The sequence below is a fragment of the Petromyzon marinus genome, chromosome 59 (genome assembly GCF_048934315.1).
Source record: "Petromyzon marinus isolate PM22_M1 ecotype Great Lakes invasive population chromosome 59, UKy_Petmar_22M1.pri1.0, whole genome shotgun sequence".
Classification (NCBI taxonomy): Eukaryota; Metazoa; Chordata; class Hyperoartia; order Petromyzontiformes; family Petromyzontidae; genus Petromyzon; species Petromyzon marinus.
Window position 1 is genome coordinate 9,566,670 of NC_133725.1, and position 11,282 is coordinate 9,577,951.

Genomic DNA, 11,282 nt, shown 5'->3' on the forward strand with positions numbered 1-11,282 from the left:
TCCACAGGGAGCAAAGAGGAGTGAGTAAGTTAGACCCGATACATATTATGTCGCGGATTCATTATGTCCTATTACAGCGCACGTCTGTGTGATTCCATGCATGCAGGAAATGACAGCCAAGTCGTCCAGTCAAGGAGGCTATGTAGCCGCCAGCCACCTGATCTTACGGCTCCTGCAGAAGGACCACAGGATCTCCGTGCCAGTATGGGAGGCGCTCTGGAAAACCCGCAGCACCTATCAGAGGCTGCACAACCTCCTGCAAGACGTCTTCCCTGACAGAGCCTAACTACCAAGGGCCTGGCTGAACACACCTCTCACTAGCAGTGTAGACCAGGGCTGGGGAACCTTTTTTTTCTTACTGAGGGATCAACAGGACTTTCAAATACCTTTGGTGGGCAACCACAGCTTGACATACGGCCCAGCGGTATACCGCTGGAAAAAAGAATTCTGTACATTTACAGTAACTTTTCTGGCAAAAAGTTGCCAGTAACATTTTCTGTAATTTTACCGATTTTTTTTTAGAATTGTGTTATCTTACTGTAAATTTCTATATTTTTAAAGACACTCCATATTAAAAAATGTCCATTATAAACAACAAATAAAACCCAAATTAGATTTAGTTTAAATGGAAATATGTTTCACCCTATACACGGGCAGTTTGTCTGCTGCTCCTCACCATTACCTCTTCCTGGCAAGAAACTAAACAAAGAAAAAACTGCTTTTGTGGTGTGAAAGACTTTATTGTCTTTTCTTTTTAATATGTAAATCTACATACATTGGCTTATGAAAAGTCAGTACATGCATTCGAACATGTTTTAAAATATGGAATTGTGAAAGTATTATACCCTATTTTATAAAACGATCCTAAAATTTTTAAAAGCTTCTGCATTAGCCTTTAACAGATAAACTTTGGCAGCGCCACCAGCGCCACCAAGGAAGGGTGCCAGCTGCCAGCGGACAAGCGTTGTGCCGACTCGGCTCATCCAGCAGGGGAAAGAGCCTGACCAGCCGCCCGTGAGCAAGAGTGTCAGCGCCAGCGAGCGCGCCGTGGGTTCAACCCACACGCACACCGACCAGCACCAGCTGGGAACCAAGACAAGAGTGAGGAACTGCAGTCAGCGGACGAGCTGCGGGCGCTATCTGACGACGAGCTCATCGGGCACCGACGGCGAGCATCGTGCCCGACTCTTCCACCCAGCTGTGGACAGAACTGTGGCCGCCCATGTGAAAGAGGGAGTGTCAAGCTCTCCGTATGATACACACACCCTCACACCCTCACTGCTCCGCAGGGCACAAACACATTTTTCCATGAAGGGATGCCCAACCCCGGCGTCTGCATAACGCAAACAATTAACGCAAGAAGACCAACAACACTCACACATTAACACATACAAGAAGACTCATGATAACTGCGATAAATATCAACTGATCGTGAAGAACATTGCTGCCCATTGAGCTATGTGGATACGTCATTTAGAAGTATTTTAGTCGTTCGTTTTTTTTCTTTTTAATTGCGTAATCTTACCAATGAATTAATTGATAACTACTCTTGCCTTCGGGACATGTTTCTTTATTGCCCTTCGTATGAATATCGTTGCATGAATTTGAAGGACTTTTCCTCTCGCCGTGTATGCTCACGTACTCTGAGGAATAATCGATTGTACTGTTACCCAGTTAACAAACGTGACCATTGAGGGTTAAACGTATAGATCTATGAGGGGAACATCTCCAGGAGTACTGTGTTGACAATTCCAAGCATAGGAGTTCGCATATTAGAGTGTTAAGGTTGTGTTTAGAAATAAAAATTGCTTACCACAAGAAGTGTCTGCATGGTGTCTTCCTAAGTTCATGCGTAATAATCTTAATAATAAGAACTGTATCCTGCGGTGAGATTTGAATTTGGAGACCTGATATAAACACACTAAGACATAATCAGTAAATGTTAAAGCGAGAATAATTGTAATATACCGATTGATTATACAACTCTAGACAACGAAGCCGAGCTTAATCTAGCATACTTACATCACACCTGCATAACTTCATACAATTAATTGTCTTATCCCGATTGATAATACTACCCTCGACAACGAGGTTGAGCCTAATTATCATAACTCCCCTCATTGGCATAATCGCATACATGCGCATAAATTGAAACGACTATCTCTCAAATTAGCATAATTTATGTGCATAATTACACCAATTAACATAATTTCGGATGATTACGCATTTTTAAAAATATCATTTAAATGTGATTATTTTCATCAAATTTTCAATACCCGGCATATACAACACTGTTACCCCTTCAAGTATTGTATACGTTGCCCTGTGCCAAGTGTTGAGTTACAATAAACAGTGTTGCCTCCACTTCGCCGTCTCTGTCGAGTAAGAACCCACTACAACTGTATATATTAATGCATTAATGGTAGCCATAATATATATTCAGTAATGCAAACACCATGGGCAGTCAAAGCAATAAATATTGCACGCTGCACAGTGTTTATCAAATATACTTTAATAGTTATAATTACAACTTGTAACGTGCCGCCGCGCGAGGAGAATCTAAAGATGAGTGGGAAAGCAGCCAGCAAGGCACTAAATCCCCCCTCTCCAGCTCTGCGGTCCTCTATATATGAAGATGTTATCGGCCAATTCACGAGTGCTTATATATTAGAGAAGATCAGATAATATAGAGAAAACTGATGCGTGCGAGGTGGCAATGCTGAAGTCAAGTTGTCTTTTTTTTTGCTACCCAAAGTGCCATCACAGTAATAACCATATATGTAAAAACAGACAATTATATCCTACAGTGAGAGAGAAAATGGGACAAATGATATGAATCCATTTACTCTACTGCATTCACCTGGCAAGCCAGGGTTATGGATGCTCCTCGACACCCATAGGAAGGGAGTTTTACATCATCTGTGTGTGATCCAACAACCCTCACTGCTGTCTCAGCGCTGGACTACAGGCAGCTACGTGCCTAACCATCACTGCCCAGCTGAAAAAACTAAAATCTACTCTTGAATGGTTATGTTAATTGGTAAAGCAACAGTTAACCCCGTCAATGTCATGTTTATGTCAAACATGGAGTCAAATTTTATTTGATGTTATCGGCAAAATTGGCGGCTCTAGCCCCTGTCTTTGTCTCTGTGTGTCTTTGCCACCAGTGTAATGGCTATTTTCGCGTCTAAGTGACGGTAGCGCCCTCACCTTGTAATTGTGTCGTTCTTGGGCCCTCTGCCGTGTGCTGAGCTCCATGTACAAATTCTCTTATCGAGTCTCTGAGGGCCCACAGCTAACGAACAGCTCTCTAGTGTAAGTGGTAATGACAATGAACGTGATTTGAAGCTTTCGTGACTGCAAGGATTCATCTTCTTTGGTTCTTTCGGTAAAGTCACGTAGAATGAGAATAAAATAATAAAATAACACAATAAAATTCTCACGACAGAGCTTCTGTCGTCCCGACAGAGCTTCTGTCGCCCAACAGTTCAGTACCTTTCACCTGAAGACGGCCGCTTGTGTTGTGGCCAAAACGTCGTTAGAATTTTATTGTGTTATTTTATTATTTTATTCTCATTCTACGTGACTTTACCGAAAGAACCAAAGAAGACAATGAACATGGCCACAGGATCCTGGCGATTACCACTTTTAACGCCCCAGCTGCAAAAAAAACGGTAACCGAATCCTGTTTGGGGGCTTCATTTCAGAATAAAGTAAAATTTTAGTTACATTTTTGGTTTCAGCAAAATAAATAAGCGATAAATTTTGAATTTCCGTTGTGGTTTGGGTTCGTTTCAACTCTCTGGGTTTTATTGTTATAAAGCAGTTTAAATCACCAGGTATTGGCATTCTTTTCTATTCTAGGAAAGTCCCATATCTATAGCCAGGGAGGCTGCGGGGGCCACCGTCCCCCGTTTCCACCGAATTGTCGGGGCCGCTGTCCCCCGACTCCTCCGTTACGATCGCGCTACTACCCCCCGACTGCTCTATCGGGTTCGGGCTACCGACCCCCAATTCCTCGCCCCCCTGTACCCCCGACTTTGTTGCTGCCCGCGTAGGCATGATTCAATTGGTGGGGCCGACTGCTTTACGCTTATGACGCACTACGCGGGCTCAGTGGCAGACGCGCTGCTGTGAGCACGCCCGTGAAGTGAAACCCCATCTCGTGCGTAAACAAAAGGGTACAGCATGCCGACGTGTGACTCCACGGCCGGCGCTTAGCCTCCCAGGATCCGTTCACACACACGCCCTACGTGCCCAGGCACTAACAAACCCGACTCCGCTACCTGCCCGGCTCCATACACCAATCACACGCGAGGGACTTGGGATCAGGGGTTAGAGGCCCGGGGTGTCCACCGTGCGCACGCCGCTGATTGGAGGGAGTCACACCACCCCGATTTAAAGGCCGTTTAAACAGCCGCGCATGTACGCGAACACCAGGCGCTTCACCCTCCTCTTCACACTCACAAAGACCACACGACACAGTTTATCCTCTACTGGCGATTTTATTCCCCCCGCGAATAACCCGCTAACTACGTGTGTTTGTGTGGGTCAGCAGACACTAGCCTATCCCTTGGGGATCCGGGACTCAATTTTTCCTGCCCTATCGCTCCACTTTCTACCCTCTGGTTAAATAGCCCAAACTCACCTCTCCCTTGCTTATGCGTACTCCCAATCTGATGCACCGGGAGCTGTGGGAGGGCGATGCTGTACGTCGTCCCCGTGGAGAATTGGGCCCGGCTGCGTTGAACCTCGTCACACGGACGACTCGAACGGCTGGCTCCAACACCCCACTTACCTCGATGCCTTGAAGGACTCTGCCCTTACTGCCTGAATTCCCCTCCTTTTATCCTACCTACAACAAAGGAGTTCTGCTGTTTCGCCCCCTTGGCCTCCCGTCCAATCAGGGGCCCGGATTTTCCTGCTCTTTTGATAGTCGGATCCCAGCTCTGGTGACGTCACCGCAGTGGTTCCCTCGACGTCTGCTTTCTGCTCCTCCCGCTACCGGGATTTTCCCACTCTTTTGATATTCGGATCCTAGCTCTGGTGACATCACCGCAGTGGTCCCCTCGACATCCGCTTTCTGTACTTCCCGCTATCAGCCCACTGACTAGTGTTGTGTGTCCACGCTTCCATCCGCGGTGGCTCAACAGTCCCTGCCGTGACCATGCCATTACAATTCAAGGTCACGGCGCCACGGTGCCCGTCAGCCTCGGGGGTAGGTCGCCCAATTCCCCGGCCGTGGGAAACCATGAAGCTTGATCCCAGTAGGGGCTTCTGGACGAAAACCCGTTGGCCAGATGACCTTCCCCCCCGGCTCTACGTGGGGTATGCGTGCATTCATGTGGGGAGCGGCGAGGGGCGCGCAGTGTCGGCGTCGTCACCCCCCGGTGGCGGCGTCACGGCGGTGGGCATGGCCCCGACAGTGGCTCCGCTGTGGCGGCACCACAAGGCCTGTCGTCCGAATCATTCGACCTCTAAAAGCAAACATGTGAATTCCACGGCTGTGAAGCTATGGGTGCCTACACGTGTATATTATGCTCTACCAGCTAACAAAGCAGGCTCTTGCACATAACATATAGCATTCACTTGCATAAGAGAATGATAAGCTGTTACTTGCTCCACACGTCGCCAACAGAGCCATCGCGATAATGGCCCTCGGCAGCTCTGGGTGAGCCATGTGCCCCACAGTCCTTGGGCACACAGTCCACTTAACACCAACTGTGTGGTCGTGCACTTCATACGAAGCTCTATAAAGGGAAAGTCCAGTTTTCATAACGCGGATATTGCACATTTTACGGTTGCCCTTAACATTACCCACACATAGTTCGCAAGCATTCCTACCAGCACTGACCATTTACAATGTGAAAAAAATGCCTGAAGGGAGGGGGAGCACAGTAGTTATCTCACTGCGCTAGGAATCGACGGCTAATGGGGAAGTATAGTCAAACAGCCCCAATGACCAACACTGCGTAGGGAGGTTTCATCCAGCAGTGGATTAACAGAGGGGTGAAAGTTATCATTATAGACACAACACATTTACGTGGTAAATGTGGTCTGTATTTACTTCACACAAGAGAAAGAAGCAATATTTCTATATCTGTAATGACGACTTGACACACTTCTCTTGAGATGGCACTTTATTGAAGACACGTTCACTTGACATCAGGCGGAGATCTCACTGCAACAGCCCCGAGTCTCCTGCACATCTCCCGCACATATCAACACGAGGCCACGCTGCCCCCCCCCCCCCTCGATCATTCTCGCTGACTCTGGATGCTCCCTCGACTGGCAGATTCCACCGTCCTCTTCCGTCTCCTGACCACGCTCCCCTCTCAAACACTCCCGCAACCGCCAGTCCCCAAACACTCACAGCCGACACCCCTGTCACCACCTTCCGTTGCCACTAGTTTTCCACACTGCATGCAGGCCCGATTGTCATTACATACCCAATAGTTCACACAAGTACACCAGGCCTAGCCTTGAGCAATCATCTATGTGCAACATTAACATGTGTCAATTTTCAAGTACCGGGATGGAGGAGAGGATGCCATGATCGAGTGGGTGTAGAACTTGAGGTTTGCTAAGTGGAAGCCTCATTTGAATCCTGTCTCAGATAAACATTACCACTTGGGTTTTTTTGTTTGTTTCTATTGACGGGAGATATTTGCATATTCGGCCAGCGATTGAATATACAAGTGTAAACACGACTTGATACACTTTTTTTTAGATGGTTTCTTTATTGAAGACACGTTCACTTGAACAGACTGAGACCCCACTGCAACAACCCCGAGTCTCCCGCGCACCTCCCTCATATACGGACTGAGGCCACGCCCCCCTTCCCAAACCTTCTCGCTGACTCTGCACGCTCGCTCCACCTGACCATGCTCTATTCTCGATTATTCCCGTAGTCACCAGTCCCTTCGTACTCACAGCTGACACCCCTGTCATTACCTCCCATGGCCACTATTACATTCACACTGTAGGCTGACTCCCCTGTAATTACCTCCCATGGCCACTAGTCCACATCGCAGGTAAAGTCTACTACATTAGATCAGCCCCCCACCCCCTACTTAAAAATGTAGCCATCCTAGCTAATACCAAGACTTAAAAAAAGACGAAAATTCAACAATAATGGCAGAATAACAAACACATCCGCATCGAAAGAAGCTGTCGCTCGACTATAGAAAACCAACAATAACAATACAATATGACAAGTGAGTGGTGCAAGCCACCTCACACAAACAGCACAACCGCACCGGGGTACACACAAAACAAATATTTAGCCTTGGGAATCGAACGTCCACTCCGTGGTTTGGAGAGCCACTATCGCAGCCGTAATGTTATTGAACGGGTCCTTGATGTTGGTCCATGGCACATGGCGGAGTCTTGTGGGCCTCTGAGAATCAGAGGGTCGCACGATGCATTTCCCAGGTTGTACAATTACTTTGGACAACTGCCCTGGCACATCGGACACACCAGACTCCGGCCGCACAGAATATGGAGATGAGATGGCTGGGCGAGGATGGACATATGATTTGAGGCGCAATGGGTGGACAAACTAACGGTGATGTGGGGGCTGACGCCCACCTCTCTCCTTCCCACGGGAGCTTCTCGCCGGGCCACCGCCGATCGGGTGACCGGCCCCCACCGCGGCACCACCCTCTTGGAGAAACATGTCTCACGGCTGGTTCACCACTGCCCTGGGATTATTACGCGTGCGCCCCTATGGGTACTCTTCACTCCACAACACGCACGTCAGCACTCGCGGCATTCCACCTGCCCGCGCTGATTGCGCAATACACGTGTGTGTCCGTGCTCTCCCTGCGGGTTGGAGGCTAAGCCGTTGTGTCAACAGGCGAACGGCCACGGGTGATTACTGATTAACCCGCTGGCAGCCACGGCTTGGCTCCGATGCTGTTCGGATATTAATCAATTAATCTGTGCTCACGCGATACCCACCCACTGATTTTCTCTGCGCGATACACGCGCGTGTCTCGCCGTTAATACTGCGGTTCTCGCACGTACACGCGCTGGCGTGGGCGACCGTTTATGTTTTAATATGCGCGCGCGTCATACACACACTGATCTATATCACCCACGCCCACCGATTTGTATCACCCACACACCGCAGTGCGCCAATCGCTGTTCCACCACTCTTCACACACACACGCACAACGCGTCAACCATCAATATGTACTAAGGTTTTATTCCCGGCGCGAATAGTGAACCCCTGTTTATTGCCTCCAGTGAACACCCTACGGGTAGCGCCTAGCCTCTTATTTCCCACCCTTCGCGATGTGCGACTATCTCAGGCTAGGTCTAACGAGCCAACTGGGCTGAATCGACCAACTGAACGATCACTCACCTCGCAAACACACTCACGGCGTCGCACGGACACGGTGGGAGTTAGGGAGGACGCTGGACAGCGAAGACTCTGCCTGGCCGACGGTTTGCAGCTATACCCGGCAGGCGTCACGCGAATGCTGAGAGCGACTGGGATTCTCGACGGAACGCAGGAGAACTCTGATCTAAATATGCTCTCTCCCTCCCCCCTTATCCTCTCAGAGCCCGTTAATCCCTGGGTAACATGATGTCATCCTGTGCGGCCAATCGAGGGCTTTACCTGCCGAGTTTTGAATGCTCTGGCTGTTAGGGGGGGGGAGGGGGCATCACGTCATCCTCCTCCCCCTCTTCCACCCCTTTCCATTGTCCCCGTATCTGCGTTTCTCATCTCTGATTTACCGGTAATTTCCTGTGTCTCTCTTTTAAATCACTCCTCCTTGGGCACCCAGGGTTATTCCTCCCATCCCACTGTTTGCACTGCCCGTAGAGTGTTTGCTTTCGAGGCCCTACCTGCCGTGTTGTGTATGCTTAATTGCAACCAGCTTGTAAAGCTCTATGCACCCCTACGACTTTTTAAGTTGATTTTAGGGGGGCCGCCATGTAATCCGGCCTGGGGGGGGGGGGGGGGTCGGCCAATCTCCTGGCAACGGGAAACCGGGGGACATCCCTGCTAGGGGCCCTTTGGATGAAAACCCGTGGTGCCAGGCACCCCCCCCCCCCATCGAGACCTTACGTGGGTGCGTGTGTTTAGTGGGGGTGTGCGTGTGTTCGTGTGGAGGGGTACGAGGGGATGGCGGTGCCGGCGGAGTTGCTCCTTTGCTGTGGCACCACAGTGATGCCCCGCCTGTACTCGTACACACTGCGGCCGATTAATTTCCCCAATCTCGACCGGTCCCCTCCATGGGTGGTGCAACTTAGGTGATGTACGTAGCGGCACCTGCGGGCAATGCAGCCATGCTCTGTCTCCGACAGTCCAAGGAAGCACGTGCTCGCGCCACCCTGCGCTCTTCTCATTAGCGGCTCTTGCCCAGGCAATATTCTCCCTCGCCGCAGCACGTGCCTCCGACACCCGGCCAAGCATAACCTGCAGTGGCATGGGTACGTCCTGTATTTGTTTCTTTGAAGCCGTACCCACTTGAGCCTTTATGGAGGGCTCGTGCTCTCGCCCATACATTAGAAAAAAAGGGGAAAACCCCGTAGAGGCATGTGGAGCGATCCCGTATGCTGCCAGAACCCCTGGGACATGCAAGTCTCAGTCCGTCTGTGCCTCATTCACTGGCTGACAAAGCATGGATGTGATCGTCCTATTCAAGCGTTCTACCATTCCATCCGTTTGAGGGTGGTTTAGGGACGTTCTATTCTTTTTAGTACCCAATGCGTCATACACCTGGCGCAGCAGCTTTGATGAAAAATTTCGACCCCTGGTCAGTCAGAAGCTCCTCTGGGACACTCTTGTCCAACACATAGCCATGCAGGAACGCGCCAGCAATGGATGCAGCTGTTTGGTCCGGTGACGTCCAAGCCATTGGCAACCTGGTAAAACATTCCACCCCCACAAGGAGAAATTTGTTACCCTTTTGTGAACACGGAAAGGGGCCCAGGATATCTAGCGCGACCAATCCGTTGATACGGGACACCATGATGCACTGCAACAGGGGCTGAGATTTTTGCAACGGGGGTTTCCAACACGCACTCTCCGTGCAACCCGCGACCAGTTGATGGACATCGGTCAACATTCCAGGCCAGTAAAAATCTCGCTGCAAAGTCAAAAGCGTCTTATAACGTCCAAGGTGCAGCAGCTTTGTCATGCACCGCACGCATCAGCTTACCCTGTCGGGAAGTAGGGACCACCAGGCACCAATGTTGAGTGACCCCATCCCAGCGCATCAAAAGTCCCTCATGGATAACGAACCACAGGACTCCTGCCGAGGCAGGGGTATACCGCTTTGTTTCCGCGCGATGCCTCAAAACCAACAACGAACCATTCTCTATCTGCAGCCATCCCCATTCCGCATGCATCAGCCCCAGTGTGCTGTCTCGATGCACATTCACCACGGTGGGTTCTGCCTCCCCCAGCGAAGCCACGACTGCTGGCGACACAGATGCAGGTGGTTTACACCGCGCCACGCCCGACGCACATGCACACAATTCCCAACGAGGCAGCCGAGATAACACGTCCCTGTTACTGTGTCTCGCTCCCTTCCTATAAACCACCTGGAAGGAGTACTCTTGCACTATTCCCAACCAGCGTGAGAGCTGGCCAGAAGGTTGATTTACTCACAGGGAGTTCTGCAGGGCCGTATGGTTAGTGTGGACCACGAAGTCCCTGGCATAGAGGTAGGGCCTGTATTGTTGGAAAAACAGACCATTGCCAGCAGCTCCCTCGAGGTAACACAATACCGCTACCATAGGTAACTCACGTCCATGTCTAAGATGAAGAGCAGAGAGAAATCGGGATAAGCCAAAGGGGGTACGTTGGAAAGGCAGTCGCATAGTCCAACAGATGCAACCTCTTCCTCCTCTCCCCATTTGAACTTTTGGTTCTTGGCAGTCAATTGCATGCAAGGGCTTTGCAATGGTCGATAATAGGACACGATCCCGATAAAACTGCACACCTCACGCACAGACCTTGGGGTCGGCAAATCCCGCACACATGCCGTTTTATCGGGGTCTGTAGCTATTTCAGAAGCACACACAATGTGTCCCAAGTACCGTACAGAGGATTGCAATAAATTACATTTAGTTGGCTTCAATATCAAATTAGCAGAGCATACTCTGGATAACACCGTACGCAACCGTTGCAAATGCTCCTCGAATGCATGACCGAACACGATCACATCATCCAAATAAATGAAGCATATGTCCCATTGCATTCCTGCCCGAACCAACTCCATGTGCCTCTGGAATGTGGCAGGTGCTGAATGCAACTCCATCAG

At 49.9% G+C, this 11,282-nt stretch overlaps 1 protein-coding gene across 3 annotated transcripts in view; it reads left to right on the forward strand.

Annotated features, from left to right (window-relative positions):
• Positions 1–2,388, forward strand: part of LOC116955424 (uncharacterized) — a 52,051-nt gene extending 49,663 nt beyond the window's left edge. For 2 of the 3 annotated variants that reach the window (XM_076053101.1, XM_032976499.2), the window contains one exon: positions 107–2,384. In XM_076053101.1, the coding sequence (XP_075909216.1) occupies positions 107–286 (180 nt within the window). In that variant the 3' untranslated portion in view covers positions 287–2,384. Of the gene's footprint in view, positions 1–106 lie in introns of all 3 variants that reach the window. The other variant, XR_012929835.1, reaches the window with a different exon arrangement.
• The last annotated feature ends 8,894 nt before the right edge of the window (positions 2,389–11,282 follow it).